At 57.0% G+C, this 21,698-nt stretch overlaps 2 protein-coding genes and 1 long non-coding RNA gene across 3 annotated transcripts; 2 read left to right on the forward strand and 1 right to left on the reverse strand.

Moving 5' to 3' along the window:
* The first annotated feature begins 224 nt into the window (after nucleotides 1-224).
* Nucleotides 225-5,299, forward strand: LOC105261266. The gene is made up of 3 exons (XR_891178.3): nucleotides 225-567; nucleotides 1,381-1,509; nucleotides 4,815-5,299. It is a non-coding gene; the product is annotated as an uncharacterized LOC105261266 (long non-coding RNA).
* Nucleotides 5,300-8,377: 3,078 nt separating this feature from the next.
* Nucleotides 8,378-11,860, reverse strand: IRX3 (iroquois homeobox 3). The gene is made up of 4 exons (XM_023245118.2): nucleotides 10,871-11,860; nucleotides 9,565-10,684; nucleotides 9,316-9,382; nucleotides 8,378-8,834 (listed from the first exon to the last, which is right to left on the reverse strand). The coding sequence occupies exons 1-4, from the start codon at nucleotides 11,135-11,137 to the stop codon at nucleotides 8,780-8,782; spliced, it is 1,509 nt and encodes a 502-aa protein (XP_023100886.2). The 5' UTR covers nucleotides 11,138-11,860; the 3' UTR covers nucleotides 8,378-8,779.
* Nucleotides 11,136-17,730, forward strand: LOC111558002 (translation initiation factor IF-2-like). Its single transcript, XM_045045854.1, has 3 exons — nucleotides 11,136-11,345; nucleotides 14,522-14,759; nucleotides 15,234-17,730. The coding sequence occupies exons 1-3, from the start codon at nucleotides 11,136-11,138 to the stop codon at nucleotides 15,716-15,718; spliced, it is 933 nt and encodes a 310-aa protein (XP_044901789.1). The 3' UTR covers nucleotides 15,719-17,730.
* The last annotated feature ends 3,968 nt before the right edge of the window (nucleotides 17,731-21,698 follow it).

Raw genomic sequence — 21,698 nt, forward strand, 5'->3', positions numbered from 1 at the left:
CTGGAAGGGCTTGTGGGCAGAGGCTGTGGCCGCGAGGAGCCCAGTGTCACTCACAGCCAACCTGGACCATGCTTAAAGATAGAAGAAGGGGCAAAATATGTCTTCACTCCTGATAACTTCAGCTGCAGGTCAACCCCTGGCCTTGACCTCTCTCATTTCTTCCCATCCTCCTCCTTGCCCCCCTCCTCCCCTGCCACTCTCCTTCCCGCATCCTCCATCCTGCCCCTCCCACGGAGGTCCAAGTCCCAGAGAATGTTCGAGAACATTCCATTCTGGAAGGGCCACATGTTTTACCAAAGAGCTTATGGACTGGCGCTTCTCACACGTCACTATGCACACCCATCACACACCGAATCCTTGGAAGATGAACATTCTGATTCAGTGGCTCTGGGAGGGGCCTGGAGGTCTGCACGTCTAACAAGCTCCCCTGTCGATGCTACTGTAGAAAGTGCTCAGTAGAAAGTGCTGGAAGGAGGACTATCCTTTCTTTTGCTAATATGGATGGCCTCTTCCAGGAAAACGCTGGCTCAGAACTCTACAGAAAGCCCCTTTCCACCAGGACAGAAGGTGAGAAGGAATTGAACGAGTGGACAGAGATCCTCATCCTGTCCTGTACTTACTTAAAATTCTTGCGTGTTTCTTTTTATTTATTTCTTTTTAATTTTTTTTCATGTTTGTTTATTTTTGACAGAGACTGAGACAGAGTGTGAGCGGGGGAGGGGCAGAGAGAGAGGGAGACATAGAATCCGAAGCGGGCTCCGGGCTCCCAGAAGCCGGCACAGAGCCCGACGCAGGGCTCGAACCCGCAAACCGCGAGGTCATGACCTGAGCTGAAGTCGGACGCTTAACTGACTGAGCCACCCAGGCGCCCCCCCCCCGGGTTTTTAACTTAAAGACAGCAGGTTGCAAGGTCCTCCCTGTGACACAGCCACTCACACGCCCTCTCATTTCACTGGCTCCGTGGCGGGAACGGTGGGCCGCAGTGAGAAGGGGGGCATACGGGGGCTACATAGGGTCTCGGCCCTCCCAGGTCAGGTTCAGGCCCAAGTGAATCAGGGGGGCACGTGGCACAGGAGCAAAGTGGTGTCACAGCTGAGGGACAGACTCCAGAGCTAAGGAGCATCTTGATCAGAGTGCTGGCTCTCCCTTGTTGAACGGCTGAGTTGGGGGTTACCTAGCTAGAAAACGGGGACCCTCATACCTGTTGACTGAGGTTGGTGGGATAATGAATACAAATAATATTTGTAAATTTATTAGGTAACTCACTTGCACGAGGCAAATCCTTATGCATGGCGCATTGTCCCAAGTGCAGATTAACTCATTTAATCCTCTCAACAGCCAGCAAGGGCAGTACAATTATAATTACTCTTTCTGTTTTAGGAGGGAGCAAAGCTCAGAGAGGGGCAGTCCGAAGCTTGGGGTCACCGTCGGGGAGCACTGGAGCCAGGCTCAGGTCCCAGGCAATTTGATGGCAGGGACCACCCGAAGGGGCACCGGTCAAGTATACAGGTACTTGAGGACTATCTGGGGGGGGTGTCAGTGAATGAATGAATGATGTAAGATCCAGGGAAGCTGCTTTCTGTCTGTCTGTCTGTCTGTCTGTGTCTCACACACCCCCTCGCTCTCGCACATTTCAGTTATTTAAAAACCAAAAAAGCTTTCTGAAGAACTGTCACGTTCACACGGTTCAAAGGGAACAAAGGGACAGAGACTGAAAAATATTCCTGCTGACCTTGACCCCCAGCTGCCTGGGTCTTTTCCTTGAGGCAACCACACCCGCCCCTTGTACATTCAGACAGGAGCATACCCTATGGAAAGTTCTGCCCGGTACCAGAAGAGTCTCTTAAGCTGAACTTCTCTTTAGGCCTTAATTTCTTCACTGGGTCCCCCCGAGGTGGGGGGTTGTGAACATTAACTAAAATTCATGGAAAGGGGTTAGGGCAGTGAGGGGTCAGGCCTATCAATTAGTAAGCACTGGACTCCATTTCATTTGTTTAATTGTATTTTACTTACTTTTTAATTTTTAAAGTTTATTTACTTATTCTGAGCGAGAGAGAGAGAGAGAGAGAGAGAGAGAGAATCCCAAGCAGGCTCCGTGCTTTTGACGTGTTTAAGTTCCTGGGCTGGAACTCACGACCTATGAGATCATGACCGGAGCCCGCGTCAGATACGTAACTGACTAAGCCACCCAGGGGCCCTATTTATTTTATTTTTTGAAATAGGGTAAAGGAAATAGGAGGTGGCAAGGCCCCCACTCTGGCTGCTGAGGCCGACGCCCAGCTCTTGAAGGTGATGAGACTTCCCGTTGGTGTTTGTATACAGATAATGAGCCACTCGCCCCCAAAGACAAGAAGGGAGGAGGGAGGGAGGAGCAAAGAAAAATATGGACAAAGAAAACTTCAAAGCCACTCGAAAAAATAGAAACCGAGGCTCCCACACACTGAGCAGGCCACATTCTCCCTCGAAGGCCTCACGAACGCGGAGGCCGACGCCATCTGGCCTCAGACACTTTTCCTCAACACCCTTGCGTCAAGTCAAGCAAAGTGGGGCGACAGAAGAGGAATAAGTTGGGTTGGTTCACACGGAGCCTCCAGATTCCGCGCTCCAGTGATAAATAATGTACAAAGCCCAGAAAACACAGTCCTGTTGGGTCTGGGCCTGTTACTCCTGAGGTGTGAGGAAGGGGGATCAGGGTGTCCATCCTGTTAAATTTGTGGAGGGATGCATTCCGGGGGCCCGGGGAGGGGGCGAGCCCCAGGTGGCTGGGCCAGTCTGCTGGCCAACCAGGTGGCCTGCCAGGCTGCCCTGGGCCTCCCCACTCCGGGCCTCAGGCTGGCGAGACTGTCCCCGGCCCACAACCGGGGCATGGGAGACCTGTCTCTTGCTATCATTAATTCATGTTTCCCCGCCTGGCCATCAGAATCCCATTAAAACAAACACACACACACACACACGCACACACACACACACACACATGCACACACACACGCACACACACGCGCGCGCACACATATGCACACACACGCACACACACACATGCACACACACGCGCGCACACACACAATGCACACACACTCACACACACATGCACACACGCGCACACACACACACGCACACACACACGCACACACACACACACGCACACACACAACCCATAACGTTAAAATCAATAGTAAACATCATTTTAATCTACACACATTTTTATCACTGTTCAAAAGATGTTTTTCAAATTACCCCTGGAAACTCCCGCTATCTAAGAATGATCAGAAAAAAAAAGAGAGAGGAAAGAGAGAGAGAGAGAGAGAGAGAGAGAGAGCAGGAAAAGGAAAAAAAAAAAAAAAGCCCACAAGAGGCAGGGAAGTGCTGCTTTGTCAGGGAGAAGAAAATAAAGAGAAATCAGCCCAGCTTCAAAGGGCGCATTTCCATAATTGCCCTGTAACTTTAGCAAAATAAATCTGAGCGGCTGAGAAAAGCCCAATCTCTCAGATGAGTGAACTCCAAAGGCCCCGGAGGGCTGTGGGCCCACTTGTTAGCGGCCCGGAGCAGCGAGAGATTGCGGGGCTCGCCAGGGGCACAAAAGCCATGAAATCACAGCCTTCCCGGCCTAGACGGGCCCCGGCCCCCCGAGTAAGACCTTACCCTGCCTTTGTCTCCTTCCTGCTCCCTGACACGGGACACACACCCACGCACACAGGCGCACGCACAGGCGCACACACAGGCACACACACGCACACAGGCACCCCGGGGTAAAATAAGCGAGTAAATAAATAGACGCGTTTAAGTGCAGGAAAGGCTGAGCAGTTAAGAGGTGGCAATAATTAGGAGGCGAAACCACAGGAGCTGGGCTTTCATCTGTGAGAACATTCCCGTAACCTGCTCCTGATATAAATATCCAGGGAGAAAGGCCCCAACTTTCCAGACACACATCCTCTTTGGAGATGACTCTGTCTCCCTCTCCCTCTCCCTCTCTCTCTCTCTCTCAATCTCTCTGTCCTGAGACGGCCCCACCTCCAGAGGCTCAGGGAGTTGAAACCCACTTTTCTTTTTCTCAGGCTGACAAAGTGTCCTGTTGATGCTTTCTCATCCCCATTGCCCCCTTCCGGGGCCAAAAGTTTTTCAAGAGCAGACAAACGGCCCCACTTAGCCTCCTTCTTGAACGTGTCTCTCCACAGAGCTGTGGTTTCTGGGAGAAAACACCTGCTGTAGTTGCCCTCAGACACCTCTCCCCTCCCTCGGGTTCTAGGTTTCTCAACGGCGGCGTTGTTGACATCTTGGGCCCCATCCCTCTCTGGTGGTGGGGCTGGCCTGTGCCTTGTGGGACAGTATCCTTGGTGTGAGCGGCATCCCTGGTCTCCACCCAAGAGATGCCAGTAGTACCCGTATCCAGGCATGACAATTGGAAAATGTCTCCACACGTTGCCTTATGTCCTGGGAGCGTGGGGACCGCCCAGTGGAGAACCACTGCTCTATCTTAGGACCTCTTCCCCGTCTTGCCCTGGGTACTCACCCCTTCTGCCATCAGGGAGAGATGCCGCGGGGCGGGGGGGGGGGTTCCCATGCAAACAATCAAGATGGTCTTTGGAGGGGCTGGAGCCTCCATTCTGAGGGAAGCAGGTGCATTAAAGCTAGGCTGGCCACGCAAGACACGGAGACTTTCAATGTGGTCACGTTGGCTGGCTGGATCCGAAGACAGTGGCAAATCAGGATCTGGAGACAGTAGCTGGAGAGGTTATGGGCCCCCTCCATTTACGCCTCGTACTAGAGACCTTTGGCTTGGAACAAATTCGTCTAATCCGATCCCCTCTATGTTGCAGACGGTGAAGTTGGAGGCCCGAGTCGGGATGGCACTTTCTTCCACTCGAGTCGGAGTTATCTCTGGCCACAGACACAATTGGTACACACCTGCCATTGTCCTTTGTCATTTGGTAGAGGCAGAGGGTACGTGCAACCGGGAGTTACAGGACGCAGAGAACATTTCTCGAAGGATACAAATAATGAGGCCCCATGCTGGAGTTCCTGATGGAAAGTCCCAACAAATCAGGGAAGGCGTCTGGCATCCAATTTCTATCCAAGCCTTTGATCCCTGCTGCTGAACCTTCCACAACTCAGGCCTGAGACAGGGGACCCTCCAGGTGGCCTGGAGACCACCAGCCCTCTCCTCAGACAGGTGAGTGGCCGAAGCACCCTTTCCCCTCCGGGAAGCCTCTGCTGCACTCACTTTTCCATATTGCCCTCTGCCTGGACCCGGCTTCCTCCTCCCTGTATTCCGGTGAAAATAAATTCAATCGGAAACCGCGAATGGGCCATCACTTAGGGAGATAATTTTATTCTCCTCTGGCTCGCTGGCCTGGTGATGCACCCCCACCTCTGGCTGCATGCAGATAATGAGGGACGTGGTGACATACACTCCTTCCTCTGACCTAATTGATTATCCCCACACACCTTGGCGTGCTTTGCATAACCAGCCACGACAGCCGGCACCCCTTCCAGGCGGAGTGATTGACATATTTTATTTCTAATTGAAGCTTAATCAGGACCCAGGGTAAGATTCCCATGTATTCTCTCTCTCTTCTCTCTCTGGCTTCCTTCTCTCTGTGTGTGTGTGTCTCTCTCTCTCTGGGAGCCCTGCCCTTCCGGCTTCCTTTCCCCTTTTAAAATTTGAGGGCCACACAATAAGGGATGGATGGAGGCAGTGTCTGGGGTCCCTGAAAAGGGGGAGAGGGAGGGGACGAGGGGACGGTTCAGGGAGGAGGACCCGGAACCAGCTCCCTGGTGAATGTGGAGGGGAGCGGCCTCCTCTCCCCTTTTTTAGGTTTCTTTGTTTGGACGGCGTTACCTTTTGGGGGTCACTTTGGGGCCATTTGAAGGGCCTGTGTGTTCCGTGCGACTGAGAGGCTACAAATACACGGGAGTGGCCACTCCCCACTCCCAGGTTTTCCTGGCTCTCCTCAGCACGTCCACACACTGCCCCTTCACGGGGGCGGGACTGGTCTCATCCAAGGACCATTATCCCCGGAATGAGCCGGGCTGAAGAGGTGAGCAGGCCGTGGGGTTTTCACGGCAGAGCCACCGAGGACGGGGGGTCCGACCTCCGCAAGCTCGGCTTGGCCTCTCCACACCCCTCTCCTTGTGACCAGATGCATTTTCTCCTCCCTGGGCTGACGTTCCGTGTGGAAAGGCTGCCGGACTTCTGCCGTCACCCCTCTCCCCGATCACCCCTGCCTGGGGAGTTTCCTTTCTCCCTGGGTCGAGTTGGGTCCTGAGATGCCTGGAGGCAGACGCCTCACTGTTATGGCTGATGGGAGCGGGTGAGCTGAATACCGTCCAGAGTCGAAGAGAGGGGACGGAGATTCTAGAATAGAACGTTAGTGATACTAAAGCTATGTCACCCTCACTACCACATGCCAGGCCTGGACAGCCTCTGTCTCTCGTGGGCACATCCACCTGGTGGGGTAGGCATGATTATTCCCATTGCACAGATGAGGAAATACAGCACAGCAAAGTTAATTATCTGCTCAGAGATTCAAGGGACGTAGACTGGGGAACTAGGTCTATGCGACAGAGAAGCTTGTGAGGCCATAGCTGACAGGCTATCAGGTGTGCTGTCCCCCTAAAGACACTCATGCTGATTAGCGGAGGCCTCTGCCTACCTCCAGGGTCCTGGCCTCTGAGGTTCAAGGCCCACCCAGGCAGTTGAAGCCTGTTCCATGGGGCCAGGGCCTGAGCTGAACCACAGCCTGTATCTAAGTCTTGGGAAGGAGTCTGCACCTGTAAACACCATTAATAAAGCGCTGGGAGAGGAGGGAGCCGGAGAAACATCTCCCACCTCTGGGGAAGGGGCCGGAGGGGGAGTCCCAGCCTCCGAATGTCTTTGCCCAGATGTCAGCCTCTGCTTCACCAGGCCTCTGTGAAAGGCCACGGACTAACACACGGGCCACCAACAGACCCACTGGCCCCTGGAGGGCCCACCATACCCCGCCTATCCAGCCTCAGTGGGGTTTCCCGGGGGGTGCCCGCTGGCAGCTGTCCCCACTCCCCCCCAGCCTGGATGGGTCCCCATGTGGGCCAGGCTCCTGCGGAACCTGGAGCTGTACAATACATACAATTCCGTGCTTTGTTCTGTGGCTTCAGGCGTTCGAGCCCTGCCCAAACCTCCCAGGGGAGCCACGAGACTGTCACAGGCTCCACACGGGACGAAACTTACTAACCACAAAATTTACTAACTAAATTGACTCACCAAAGAGGAGGAAAATTAAAAAAAAAAAAAAAAAAAGGTACCCTTCACTTCGTGCCCCAGGCGGCACTCTTCCAGTGCTCCCTACAACTTGTTCAAATCAAAGCTGGGCAAGGCTGTCGGACTGAAAGAGAAAACGAGAGAGCGAGGACGGGGCGGCCAGCGGGCGGCCAGGCCAGGCCTGGCTGGAGAGGCCGCCGAGGCAGGCGCTGAGTGGCCCTTTTGTCCTGTAGAGGGAGCTCCAGCCCCAAATTTCCCGGCTCCCTCCCCCCGGCCCGCCCACCCCCTGACAGGCCCCAAGCCGGAATCCTGGCTGGATAGGTACAGAGGCCCCAACACCCCCGCACCCCCCACCAGCACCCTAGACAGCTATCCTTCCAGGGCACTTGGGGGGAAAATCCGCTGGGGTGCCAAGATGCACAGAGGCCACCGGGACTCAGGTCCCCCCACTCTCAATTCGGGCTGGGCACGGTCACTAAGAGGAAATGCTGTGCATCCCCGGGTCGCTGTTCCTCCAGACGCAACCCCTATTCACCGCCACCCCACACCCTCGCATCTGTAAGGAGGAGTCTGGGGGTGCAGTGAGGTTGGAAAGGGCTTGAACTGAACTTGCACATGCCCTGACATAAGACTCAGAGAACCTCAATTGTGCCTATCTAAGAATGGGGGCGCGGGACTGATGAGAACCCCCCCAACCTAACCTTTCTGCATCCAGACCCTTCTCTGGGTCTTTCTGCCATGCCATCCGAGCAGGCCCCAAACCCCAGGGTTGATCCAGTGGACCGACCGGGTGGGCCCAACTCCCTAGGCTCCTCGGAGGGCATCTTCTCCGGTTTCCCCCCAGCTGTCTCCTCTGCCCTTTCCCTGGGGCACCCCACCTACTTCTCCAACTGCCTCACCTCCAGCGGTGCCCCCAGCCCCGCCACCTCTGTGTCTCCTTGGCTTCTGCACTCTTGTGATCACACGGTCCTGGGTCCTGACTGTCCTTTTCCCGCTGATTCCGGCGACTCTTCAAACATGGGGAGCGGGGGGGGGGGGGGGGCAGCGGATAAAACAAAACAAAACAAAACAAAACAAAACAAAACAAAAACCAAATAGATCCGTCCGTGGGGGGGGGGGGGCGGGCAGACAGGCAGGTTATAGTCAAAGTGGCAACAGCTCATTTATTTAGCCAAAAATAGATACTTTCTTGTACAATTTGGTTCACACATATGTACATTTTTCTGTATATACAAAAAAAAAAAAAAAGTCAGACACTCTTATTCTCACTGCAACTCCACCTCCCAAAATCAACCGAACAACATCAACCAGAAAAACCCTCACAAACTCAGCTAATGTAGGGTACAGAAGCCACTTGGGGAGGACTGAGGGAACTTGGTTTATTTCTTTTTTTTTTTTTCTTTTTCTCTTTTTGCTTAGTTTTGTTTCTTAGGTATTCATACACGGACATGCTTACAAGTCATAACTATACAGAGAGTTTTGTGTTTGTTTTTTTGTTTTTTTTTTACAATTATTACAACGATTGAAAATTTTTAAAAATAAGTACTAGGAGGAGGAGAGAGCCGATAAGACCAACGCGGCATCCAGGTGGTTCTGGGGCCTGGAAGAGAGAAGCAGTGGTAGCAAAGGAAGTGAGAGTTCGGGGCACCGACGCTGCCTAGGATTTGGGACACCCAACCTGGGACTGAGGCCGGGGGACTGGGAGGTGTCTCAGTGTCAGATGAGGTCCAGCTGTAGATGTTGGGCTTCCGGTTTAACTATAGAAGGTTGGGAAGGAGTAGGGACCCGAGGTCCCGGCTCGAAGACCGCCAGGTGGGCTTCCCAGAGTCGCCGCTGGCCCAGCGGGGGCCCGGGTTCCTACCGCGCGCGCCGCGCCGTACCCTGGGCCGCGCCCGGGTGCCGGGCTGGGATTGCCCGAGGCCTCTCTGGGCCCGCGGGTGCTACGGAGGAGTGTGTGTCTGGTCCCCTTTTTAAAGCACGTCCCGGCTGCATTCCCCGGGGGCAAAAGCCTCCAGTGCTCCGCGTTCGTTCCTCCCCCACTTGCTTGTCCCACCGTCCGCCCCTACCGCGGGGTCTCTTACCGCCTGGGCACGGGCTGGAAAGCCGTCTTGAGTAACTTTTTCTCCACTTCCAAGGCACTACAGCGATCTAAGGCAAGCGGGGAAGAAAAAGGAGGGCCTTTAGAGAGCTCCACGCCGGCACTCAGGGCCGCGGGAGGCGGGCGCGGGGTGGAAAGCGCCCCGCGCCCCCCGGGGTCCTGCCATCTCCGTCCGCCCCGGCGCGACCCCCAGAACCCACCCCCTTCCTCCGCTGCGGCGCTCAGTAGTCACCTGTTCCGCCCTCCGGCTCCGCCGGCCGAGCGAAGGCGGCGGCGGCGGCGGCCGGGTGGCCCGCGGCTCCGGGAAGTCCCAGCAGGTGTGGAGGGGCCGAGCCCAGCAGGGAGAGCGGGTGCGGGCGTGGGCCCGGCGTGGGGCCTGGGAACGGCCGGTTGGTCCAAGCGGGGAACTTGCCCAGCGGCGCCGAGACGAGTCTGTGAGCCGCGGCGGCTGCCGCGGCCGGAGAGAGCTGCAGGGCTGGGGGCGCGACGGCTGCCCCCGGGGGAGAACCTCCCGCGCCCGGAGGCGAGCGGCGCGGGTTGTCCGGGCTTGTGGCCGTCTCGGCCAGGGACCAGATCTTGGGCTTCTGCAGGGCTGAGGCGGGCGGTGGTGCGGGAGCGCAGGGGTCCAGGCCTGCAGGAGGCGAGGGCGGAGACGGCAGAACCGCGGCCACCGGCGGTGGCGCCGGGGCCAGACTCAACACGGGCAGTGGACGCTCCTCCAAGCCCTCCGAGCTGTCGTCCGAGTCGCTATTCTTGGAGTCTGAAATGGGTCTCAGGCCGAGGTCGCCGTCCCTGTGTGCCGCCCCAGACAAGGCCAGCTCAGGCCCCGCGGTCGCACCGTCTAAGTTCTCCAAATCGATCTCCTCGTCCTCGTCGTCGTCCGCCAGGCCCTCGCCCCCCGTGTCCTCCTCCTCCCCCACGAGCTCCTCCTCCTCCAGCTCCAGCTCGCGCTTGCTGTCTTCTTCGTCCTCCTCCTCGTCTTCCTCCTCGCGCTCGCTCCCGTAAGCGTTGCCCTCCTCGTCGGTGCGGCTGCGGGGCGCCCACGTCATCTTGTTCTCTTTCTTGAGGCGCCGGCGCGCGTTGGCGAACCAGGTGGACACCTGGGTGAGGGTCATCTTGGTGATGATGGCCAGCATGATCTTCTCGCCCTTGGTGGGGTAGGGGTTCTTGCGGTGTTCGTTCAGCCAGGCCTTGAGCGTGCTGGTGCTCTCCCGGGTGGCGTTCTTGGGACGGGACGGGTCCCCGAACTGGTACTGGCCATACGGGTAGAAGGCGGGGTGCGGGTGCGGAAACGCGGCGGCCGCGGCCGGATGCTGCACCCCCGGGCTGTCTTTCAGCTCGTACTGCGCGCCCTGTACGCACATGGAGAAGGAAGGGACACGCGCGGAGGGAGCGCGGGTGAGCCCTAGCCGCCCTGGCCGTCGCCGCCTCCACCCTCCCGGCCTGGGCCCCGCTAGTCTACTCCCGCGCGCTCCACCTCGTCCCGCGCCCCAGCTCCAACCCTCCCCCCGCCCCACTCCGGCTCCCTGGGCGCTTACCAGCTGCGGGAAGATGGGCAGCTCGGCGGCGTAGGGCAGAAAGGCACCGTAGCCTTGGGCGGCGGCGGCAGCCGCTGCCGCCGCGGCATAGGGCGCCCCGTACACGGAGGAGAGCACGTTGGACAGGGACCCCGAGGCGGCCAGCTCCGAGGCTCCGGCTCCTGGGCCGCCCCGGGCTCCAGCGCTGCCGCCGCCGCCGGCGGCCCCCGGGCGCTCGGGTGGGTAGAGCGGGCGGATGTACTGGTATCCGAGCTGGGGGAAGGACATGGTGGCCCGCGGGGCACGGACGGAGAGGGGGCCCGGCCCCCTGGGCCGCCCAGCTCAGCGCCGCCCGCGGGCTCCTGCGCGCATCGGGGGCTGGGCCGGGCTGGGGCCGCGCTGCCTCCCGCGCTGCGCAGCGCTCCGCGTTCGCCTATTGATCTGCTCCGCGGCGGCGGCGGCGGCGGCGGCGGCGGCGGCGGCGGCGAGGAGCCAGGTCAGGTCCGAACAGATTGGCGGAGATTCCCGGGGCTCCGGGCTCTGATTGACATTTCTACGGGGCCCGCAAGCCCCTCCTCTCTGCGCCGCGCTCCCTCCTCTCGGCAGTCCGAGCCGCCTCTGCCCGCTCCTCGCTCCTCACTGCCCTCCTCTCCCCGAGCAGTGTCGCGCCTCGCTTCCTTCACCCTCCTCTAGTTGGTACTCCCCCTCCTCGCCCTTCCTCTCCCCTCCCTCTCAGCGCTCCTCTTCCCCCTAGGATCGCTTCCGCTCCTTCGGGCTCCTTCACTCTCCTGGACGATCGGAAACTCTTTTCTCTCTCCTTTCCCGTTCTCTCTATTCCTTTTGCTCTTCTCCCTTTTCTGCTCCCTTCACTCTTTCTTCACCCCTGTTTTTATCTCACTCTCTCTACTCGCACGACACTCCCCCCCCACCCCCACCCCCAGCCCCGGCTTCGGCGCCCTGGGCTCAGGCGGCCTAAAGTTGGGGACACTTAGGGTGCTGTGCGGGGGGTGTGAGTCCGTGGATCTGTGTCTAAGTCTGTGTGTCCGTCCCCGCCCTCACCTCCTCCCTTGCCCTTCCCCAAATCTCGGGTCTGACGTCGCGCCCTCTTATTCGACTTTTCCTCGCGTCTCCTTCCCGAGTCGCCAATCGCCTGGGCGCCTTCCAGGCGGGGCCGCCCACCCCGGAGGATACGGCGCGCTGGGCGGGGCGGGGCGGGGCGGGGACGCGAGCCCGGGCGCTGGGAGTCCTTGCCCGCCCCCTCCGGCCTGCGCGGGGAGGGGGAGCGGGAGGCGCTGGGGACGCGGGTTAGGACGGGGTCAGCTCGCCCCTCCCCGCTGCCCGCCCACGGTACCTCTCCCCCCGCCCCAGCGCGGGGCCTGGGTCGGGACCAGATCCTGGTCCAGGGCAGGCGCTGGGGCTTTCCTCGGCCCGGACCCTTTTTCGGCTCGCACCTCTAGACCCCAGGCACTGTCCGCGGCGTAGGAAAAAAGCCAGAAGAATTCGCGAGGGGTGAAGGGGTGCGCCCCGGTCGAATCTTCAAAGGCCATCTCATTGCCCAGGGGAGCGAAACAGACCCCTACCCGGCCACTTTAACGCCTCCTGTGTCCGGGTGCGAATCTCTTCTTAGAAATGGCGGGCTCTGCCTTTGCAGGGACTGAAGTGTGGACACCCGGCGCCCCCCCCTCCCGCCCCGGGGATCCTGGGGAGCCACGACTGGGAAGTGGAGCCTGCCGGTGCCCTAAGCGGGTGTGCGATGGTGGAGGAGCAGAGAGCCGGTGGCTGAGGCTCCAGGAACTTTCCCAGAGCGCTCCGAGAAGTTTGTATATTGGAATTTTCGGTCTGTAGGCATCCTTCCTTTCACTACCCCTTCCCCTGCTCCCCGGTCACCGTGCCAACACGTTTTCTTTCTGTAAGGATCCTATCACCGTCTCGGGTGGGGATGGGAGGCAAGACTTTTGGTCCCACAGGGGAATATTTCCTAAATCAAACCTGAAATCCCAGTATCCGAACGCCCACCTTCACGGATTAGGGCGTGCAGCCGACAGCGGGATTGAAATTCCCGGAATCGTAGAGGCTCTGGGCTAAAAGCTTTAGGCCGCGGCTGCGACTGACGCGCAGGCCAGACCTGCAGCGGTAGCGCTCCGGGGACAACACGGAGGCGGCGACTCTGTCCTGGAGTGGCCAGTTCGGGCTTCGAGGCGGAAACTGGCCGCCGCGCGCTGATGGAGAGGGCAATTGAATCCGAATTCCGTCAGAGTGAGGGGCCGGGGCTATCTTTGGTCCAAGCAGCTTTTGAGGAATGAACTAACTCCCAGTTTTGACCTCGCCCATCACTCCCCCCCCCCACGCCCCTCCCCCCCGCCTTCTTTCCACGGGGCTTGGCACCCGGCGGCGGCTCCAGAGAAAAATGGGGTGGAAGACAAGGGAAAGTTTGGGGGCGGCCAGGTTTGGGGTTCAACTGGGGAAACTGACTCGTGTGGCCTTTTCAAATTCCTCAAATCCGGTCGAGCTCTTTCCCACATCCTTCTCTTCCCGATACCGGGCGTTGGCCTTAGCTGGAGTCTCCCCAGACGAGGAGATATCAGGGGAAGCTCTGGCTTTGAAATGTTTCCCCGGAGCCTGATTTCGTTTGCAGTTAAACCTCGAAGCCAAATGGCATAGGGAGTCCTGGGGCTCACCTTCTCGCGGAAGATTTCAGGGGTGACAAAATTGAGGGTAACATTATTTCCCGGACTGTTTCCTAGGTGTCAGACCTCGAGCCTCGACGGCCCTGAACCCTAGAGTTTGTGCAAAGTGGTGGCGCCAGACCGGAGCGAGCCAAGAGCTAGGTTCCGAGGTGGGGGGACTCTGGGGCTGCGCTGTAAATGCCCGGATGAAACGCTCGCTATTGAACTCAGCTCTTCCAGAAGGATAAGAGAAAAACCATGAGCCCCGGAGACGCTTCTTCCGCATTAACCAACTCTTGACCTGGCAGCGTGGAGCCAGGCGGGAAAGAGGCCAGGAAAGGGACGAGGCTGTTCTCAGTGACCCAACCACGAAGGTCTAAGGGCGCTCATAGCCCCGAAGGCACCCCCCTCCAACCCCATACGCGTACTCAAGAAGGCGCCCAGGTCCCGGGCGGAAGCGGCCTCTTCGCTACCCTAGTGTCCAGCAGAGATCAGCCCCGCCCTGGCCCCGGCGATCCGCGCTTCGCGTCGGGACTCAGCGTCGTAGGCGGCCGAGCCCCGACGTGGCACTGGCTCCCCAACTCGACCGGGCCAACGGAACCCGGCTCCGGACTGAACTCTGGGGTTCGAGGACAGCCGAACCATTTCCAGAGCTTTTTAATCCAAGGGATGAGGTCAAAGTGATACACTCGCACAGGGAAGAAAAGCAGGTGCACGGGAGGCTGATTTGGGAAAGGCACGCGCGCACAAACGCGCGGCACACAAAAGCTTCTCCGTCTTTTCGCCTTCTTCCAACGTTCCCGGCGCACAAAGCGCTTCGGAGTCTTGCTGTAGGCGCTCTCTCTACGCGGCCCAGAGTGTGGCAGTGCACGGAGAGGGTGTCCCTAGCACACGTTTGGTGCACGCAGCAGCGTTCGCTGGACTCGCACCCGGGGCCGCGCGGCCCGACGTATGCCCGGGGGCCGCGCGGCCCGCCAGGCTCAAGGGCAGCGCCGCGCACTGAAAGCGAGCACCTAGCCACCAGGCCCACTTCCCGCCCCCTCCTCGCCCAGCCCCACGGTGCGCGCGCGTCCCCGTCGAGGGGCGCCGCTGTCGCCCTAGGTCTCCCCGCCGAGGCCCATCTTCAGTCCTTCTCTCCCAGAACCGAAATCCCCGGGCTGCAGTGCGGCCGGCGATCCCTCCGCTTCCTGCAGACGCCGCGGCGCACGCTCCCACCGCTCCCTCCCCCCGCGCTCGGGTTACAGGTTAATGAAATGCTCGTTTTCCTCAGTCATTTGTTTTGTTTTCCTGCAAAGTTCTGATAAGTAGCTAACCAACGAAGCTTGTAATTACAATCTTACAGAAACCGGGCCGATCTGTATATAAATCTCACCATCCAATTACAAGATGTAATAATTTTGCACTCAAGCTGGTAATGAGGTCTAATACTCGTGCATGTGATAATCCCCTCTGGATGCTGGCTTGATCAGATGTTGGCTTTGTAATTAGACGGGCAGAAAATCATTATTTCATGTTCAAATAGAAAATGAGGTTGGTGGGAAGTTAATTTCTCTCCGCTCTGTGAAGCGTAGACAAGAATTTAATGATTTAATTACAGTTGTAAGCCCTTTCCATGAGACTTAAATTGAGCTGAGAATATTTTTTTCTTCTCTCTCTCTCTCTCTCTCTCTCTCTGTTTCTCTCTCTCTCTCCCCCGCATTCTCTCTCTCCGCTATTAGCAGCCCTGCAGACACCCGGAGTGCGTGGCCTGGCGTCCTCACCGGGAGGGATTTGCATCAGGCCAGAATCCGGACCCCGGGCATCCCAGGAGGCGCGGGCCGGCGGCCTCCAGAGCCGCCCCGGAACGGGCTGCCGCTCCCCACCAGCCGCCAGGGCCTCGGAGCCGGTCCCTGCGTCCCCGAGAAGCGTCGGGGAAACTTTGGGAGAAACTTTGCCAACTTTGCTCTCGGCGACGGAGAGGCCGCCCGGCCGGCCGCGGCGGCTGCGGGCCGCGACGCGCAGAGTGGGCCCCGAGTCAGGCCTGGGCACCCCGGAGCCTGCAGGGCAGCCCAAGGAGGGGTGCGAGGCCGGCTGGCGGCCCCTGGCTCCCCGCTGCGCCCCCGCGCGTCCCCCACCTGGCCCTCGACCCCCAGTCTCCGAGCTGCCCGCGACTCGCAGCGCCCAGGATGGCCGGGATCGAAAACCTGGCCTTCAGCGCAAGTGATCTGATTTTTCTTTACCTCTCCACGATCATCCTTTTTCCACCTGACTTGAGCAGTTTCACTGCCTCCCTCTCCTTTGTTTTCCTCTCCCCGTCTGTGTCTGTCTGTCCCACTTTCTGGGTATTCGATTTCTAACTCATTCATTTCCATTCTTTCCTCCGCGCGCTCCCCATTTCGTTGTTTTATCCGCTCCTCTGGACCACTTCGCGGTTACTTTTTCCCAGTTTTGCTCCTTGCCTCTTCCCTTATTCTGTCTGTTTTTATCGCTGTCTGCCTCTGTGACTGCCCCTCGCCCTCACCCTCATTTCTCCATCCACCTTTCTGTCTTTCTCTCGTTCATCCTAATCTATTTCCTTCTCCGATTCCTTGGTCTGCGTCTCAGGCTCTGCTGCGCTTGTATTTTCTCTCTTCTCCTCTTCCTCCCCGGGACGTGTCCCCTCCTCCCCCCCCCCCCCCCCCCCGTGGATCTGCCTTCCCTGCGGCGCCCCCTCCTCATCCATCTTGGGAGATGAATATGTCGCCTTATTGGATGCCGAGGCCGGAGCCGGGTGATGGGGCTCGGCCAGCCTAGTGCATTTTCTTCATGCATATTGAGGAGATGGTAATGAGCGCGTTTGCATTGTTGCATGGAAATACTCCGTTTCCGGCCGCAATTCGGGGCCGGCGAGGGTGGCGCGGGCCCAAGAGAGCCCGCAGCGGGCGCCCGGCCTGGTGGCCGCAGCTGGCCCTCAACGGGATCGCGGGTGCTCGGCCCCGGGGAGGAAGTGACCTCTCGGAGAGCTCGGCCCGGCCGCCGCCGCCTCCTTGGGCTTCTCCACAAAGGCCGGCCGCGCTCCCCTCATTAAAGCCTCGTTACGGGAACCCCCGCCTCGCTCGCGAAGGTTCCCTCGCGCCCCCGACCCGTGGGCCTCTGCCCCCCCCCCTCCCCTGGTGCTTCGAGGCCTGTGATGGAGCGCCACCAGGAAATTAGCGCCTGACAACGTCGTCGTCTAGTGGCAATGAATTGTTTGAAATGAGTGACACGTCGCGGGATCAAACACAGCCTCATTGTGTCCCCGGCTCCACTCACTCCTTAATCTGGAAGGGCGCAGCGGCTTCGCTGGGCCAGGGAAGGTTGCCACAGGCCCCTGGCTTGTCCCTGCCGGGCTCCGGCCTGGGCTCAGCCTGACAGAGCCGACCTGGAGGACCCAGTCATTCTAGAGGGGGCATGTCTCTCTCCGAGAAGGTCCCCAGAGCTCAGGAGACAGGACCGGGCCTGCCTCTCAAAGAGGTGAAGGTGTATGAAAGTCAGGTCTTGCAGGGAGCAAATTCCCAGTCGAGCTCAGAGGGAACCGACTGCTGGAACAGTCAGAAAGGCCTGGATGCCCAGCTCCAGACGCAGCGGAGCGGGGAACCTCTGGGTGTTGGACAGTTTGCCCTCATCCGCCGGCCTCCCCCCAACTCGAAACTGGGAAGGCTGAGAAAACATCAGGATCTGGGCTTGTCTGGAGTCAGCGGTGTTGAGTTTCCCAAACTTCAAGCCCTCCGCCACCACCTCTGCTATTGTTTAACGGTTTTCCTTAAGTTGACTCATTTTAAATACTTAAATACATGCTTTGGGAAAGAAAACCTGATACAGCTACTGCAAATTGAAAAGTGGGTGTTACTCACCATAAAGGGAAATGGGAAGAGATAAAAAAACAACTAAAACCAAGTGATCTAAAACATTTGAGCCACGGTGCTTGCTCGGGAATCGCTTCGAGAGGGTGCGTGCGTGTGTGCGTGTGTGTGTGTGTGTATTGATTAGCAAGTATTGGAATTATTAAATACTGGATCTTTTTCAGAAGAGATGGGAGAATTGAGAAGGGGATGCTTCTTATTACTCAACAGTATTAATTCTCTGCCTCTAAGAGAAATCATACTGAGGACCCCAGAGGCCGCAGGGCCGTAGGGTTTAGTTAATACTATTCTCTGTTGAAGAGTATGTAAAAAAAAATTAGGATTGAATAAAAACGTGTTGCCTTGTTATAATTTACCCAATAATTGTGTCAATAATGAGTGTTAAACAGTATCACACGTAAAGTCTACAAGGGAGAGACTATCCGGGGTGGCCCTGAATGGTTGTGCAGGTTGCTCACTGAACAAAGGCACCCGGCTGAGGGGCGAAGAGGGTCCTGAATTCCAGTCTTTCTGTGCTCATCAAGCTGGTGCCTTGGCTTGGGGCTGCACTGGAAAAGAAGTGCCTTTCTCTAATGTGTACAAAGCTGAGGTATGACCTAGCCCTTATCTTAGTGATGGGGAAACTGAGGCTTAGAGAACTTGCCCAAGTCCCGACTGGAACCCCATCTGATATTCTTAACTATGATTTGGGAAGGTGGTGCTGGGAGCTTGGGAGGGAGGTATTTGAAGACTAGCCCCCGGTTTGAAGGAAGGGAAAGGGCAGCCAGGCTGTAGGGTTTTCCCTTCACCTTGATCCTTACAGTTCATGTAAATATTTGGAGAGGACCTGGGCAAAGCTACGACTGAGGTCAAGGATGCTTTATCCCTGCTTGGGAATGGAGAGAAGGTGTCTGCTTTGCGTAGGCCTAACTGTAGGTGTTTGAACCTGTTCCTTGCCTCTTTTTGGTTCAGTCTTCCCCGTATGAGTCTACGGACCAGAGTTCCATTTTGCTCCCACCCACACTGGAAATTTCCGATTCCTAAAGACACTCCGAGGAGCTGCGTTCCCCAGAGGGTGGGAATCAAGGGTTACCTCCGGTCACAGGCAACCTTTTGGTGGTGGTGGCAGGGGCGGGGAGGTGGGCCTCTGCTGAGCTTTTGAAAAATTGAATTGATTGCCCACACTTGCTAGTGAGATAATTTTATTAAAAAATCCAGGTCTCAGTTCGTTTGAAAAACTCGAAGGCTAGGAAACACAAGACTCTCCTTTGTGAGCCCCGTCACCCAGGGTTCATGGCTGCTACCCGTTTATACCAAGCATTCCGGTTTGCTCCGGTCTCCAGCTAGCCCACTTCTGTGAATTGCCAGTAGGCAGCTGAGCGTCCTTACGGCTTTGCATTCTCAGTTGCAAGGCGAAGACACCCTTGTGGGTGCACATCACTCCTCCAAAGGGAAGAGCGTGGCACAAGGCGTGCCCTGGGCAGGAGTTGTGAGTGTCTCCTTTTTCCTTTTTATCTGTGCCACCCTCCTGGCTAGCTAGGCACCCTCTTTTCTGTGGTGGGATAAGACTGAGGGCAGGTTTCTAGGAGGTATGGGAATGGAGAGCTCTGAGAGGCCATCCAGGAGCCCGAGCTGGGCTTCTTCTAGAGCTTCTGGGAAGAGAATAGAAAGACTGGTCCCAAGCAACCATTTGTAGGAAGCCCCCTTAGCATCAGCCCTTTCTTGATTCCCAGGCACCATCTCAAAAATGTCAAACCAGAAACTTTCTTTCTTCTTTGCTCCCTCCCTCCATTTCTCTTTGAAGCCAATATGCCTTGAGTGCCTTCTGTGCGCTAGAAATGGTGTTAGGTGCAGAATGATGAGACAGCTGTTCCCACGGAGCTTCCGTTTTAGTGGGGGGCAATCAGAGAGCAAACAGGAAAGCAAGTAGGACAAGTTAAGATAGAAGCAAGTACCATAAACAACACAGGGATACCGGGTGTGCCCGGTTGAATAGTGTCTTCCCCAAATTCGCCTCTTTCCCGGAACCCCAGAATGGGACCTTATTTGGAAATAAGGCCACTGCAAACAGCATTCGTTGAAATGAAACGCCTCCTGGAGTTTTGTCTCCCACTGGAGTGGCATGGGTTCTTACTCCAGGAAAACTAGTGTCCTTGCGAGAAGAAGAGAAAAAGACACAGAGATAGACACCGAGGGAGAAGCCACGTGCAGCCAAGGCAGAGATTGGAACGATGTATCTGCAAGCCAAGGAATGCCAAACAGTGCTGATTGTCACCAAATGCTAGAAAGACGCCAGAAGGAATTCTCCCCTAGAGCCTTCAGAGAGAGGGCGAATAGCCCTGCCACATTTCAGACATCTAGGTTTTAGAACCATGGGAGAATACCTTTCTGTTGTTTCTAAGCCATATAACTTTGTGCAGCAGCCCTATGCAATGAACTCTAGCAACGGTCCCCGAAAGTATAGTCTTTCCCAGGAAGCGAAAGTGATATTCCTAGGATAGTCGAAGTGCTATGATGGGGGTCGGAGAGCTGGTCCTTTATTTATTTATTTATTTATTTTTTAACGTTTATTTATTTTTGAGACAGAGAGAGACACAGCATGAACGGGGGAGGGGCAGAGAGAGAGGGAGACACAGAATCGGAAGCAGGCTCCAGGCTCTGAGCCGTCAGCCCAGAGCCCGATGCGGGGCTCAAACTCGCGGACCGCGAGATCGTGACCTGAGCTGAAGTCGGACGCTTAACCGATTGAGCCACCCAGGCGCCCCTGGGCTGGTCCTTTGGAAAGCATAATCACAAATCTGTGGGGAGGTGATGTTGTGGCGGAGATGAGGCTATGACAGAAAGGTCCGGGGCAACTGTATTTTCAAGCGGCTCTATCCAATATGGTAGCCACTAGCCACATGTGGTTATGGAACACTTGAAACGCAGCTGGTCCAAACTGAGATATGCTGAAAGCATACGGTGCCGGCATAAAGGACGCAGAGCAGGGTCAGCTCCATCAGCTTTCTTGTCTGCCCTTGGTATTACGGTATCCAAGCCAGGATATTATGGTATATAGCAGAGAGAGACCTCCCTTCCCCAAATCCACAGCTTGCAAAGTGAACCTCAAGTCCCACGTTAGTCCACTTATGGCGCTAGAATTTGGTTCTTCTAAGGCGGAGGTCACAACATGGTGTCCTGAGGGTAATGCCCGTAGGCTTTGATCGTGTCGCAAAGTTTTAAAAGTCCAAACAATCCTCGCGTCCCGGGGGGCTGGTAAGCACCCAGGCTACAAGTGATCATGACATCTGCGTGCCAGGACCCGGGGTGACAGAGGGGCCTCCATCTGGAGAGCACAGTGAATCACACAGCCTGGCTCTTGAGGCTTCTGCCTGAAAGCGAAGGCGGGTTACTTCGGCTCACCTTCCGTTGGCCCGAGCCGTCTCGTGGCCGAGCTTGAGTTCAAAAGCAAGAGGCTGCATGTGCCTCCGGCAGGGAGGGCGGCTCCGTGGGCCACCTCTTGGGCCCACGTCAAATTCTTTCCACCCTGCCCTATTGTGGCTTCGACAAGCAGGTTCAGCCCCCACTCCAGACCTCTTGCTTCTTTGATGTATTGACCTGGGACGGCAGGAGGCACCTGTGGGCACCCACCTGTATGCTGCCTAGAAGTGCCAGGGGATTAGCACCTGTGGGGCTGCCCTTGACCTGTCGGGGGAGCGGATGGATAAAGGCTTCCCCTTCTGTTCTGGAGCAGGCGGTTCTGAGACACAAGCCTTCAGTGCCTCGGAAGGTCCTAGCAGCATGCAGCTCCCGTAGGGACGGTCAACCAAGAGCGCGCCTTTGCTCTTGGTGGTTTTCCTTCTCCCCGTTTCACTTCCTGGTCCTACCCACTGGGACCATTTCCCATATAGGCCACCTGCATGCAAGCTTTGGCCTCAGGGCCTGATACCAGGAGAAACTAGACTGAGACACACAGAGAACAGGAGGAGGGAAACACAGTCTCTCGCCATTGCCCATATTTACTAGGGCGACTTACTAGGAGACTTCATATAAAATCCCAACGCTAGGATTTTCTCAGAAAATCAGTTCAGACCCAGATTCTGGCGGCGTCCCACAGGCTGGACTTGAATGGGGGTGGCACCTCCCTTGCAATGGGGACCCAAGTTCTCTGTTGAGCACATTTGCACTCTGAGGGGGACGGCCGTCACTTTTTCAGGCTGCCTGTCTGGGTCCCACAGGAAGTTAGTTAGGGGAGTTAGTTAGTTAGTCCCATAGGGACTGTTAGTTGAGCTAGGTAGACATCTATGAGTTCTTGGAAATCTTTTGTATTATAGAAGTAACTTCCTCAATTTTTTTTTGTCTTTT

This window comes from Felis catus, chromosome E2, assembly GCF_018350175.1.
Source record: "Felis catus isolate Fca126 chromosome E2, F.catus_Fca126_mat1.0, whole genome shotgun sequence".
In the NCBI taxonomy this organism is placed as follows: Eukaryota; Metazoa; Chordata; class Mammalia; order Carnivora; family Felidae; genus Felis; species Felis catus.

Bases quoted from the DNA above. Each gene is read 5' to 3' on its own strand.
- LOC111558002 (XM_045045854.1), top strand. From the start codon at position 11,136: ATGGTGGCCCGCGGGGCACGGACGGAGAGGGGGCCCGGCCCCCTGGGC. The intron at 11,346-14,521 runs GTCAGGTCCGAA...GCGCACTGAAAG, and splicing joins CGGCGGCGGCGAGGAGCCAG to CGAGCACCTAGCCACCAGGC. The intron at 14,760-15,233 runs GTTAATGAAATG...CTCCGCTATTAG, and splicing joins CCCCCGCGCTCGGGTTACAG to CAGCCCTGCAGACACCCGGA.
- IRX3 (XM_023245118.2), bottom strand. From the start codon at position 11,137: ATGTCCTTCCCCCAGCTCGGATACCAGTACATCCGCCCGCTCTACCCA. The intron at 10,685-10,870 runs GTAAGCGCCCAG...ATGTGCGTACAG, and splicing joins TGCCCATCTTCCCGCAGCTG to GGCGCGCAGTACGAGCTGAA. The intron at 8,835-9,315 runs GTAAGAGACCCC...TCTCTCTTCCAG, and splicing joins TTCCAGCCCGTGCCCAGGCG to GCCCCAGAACCACCTGGATG.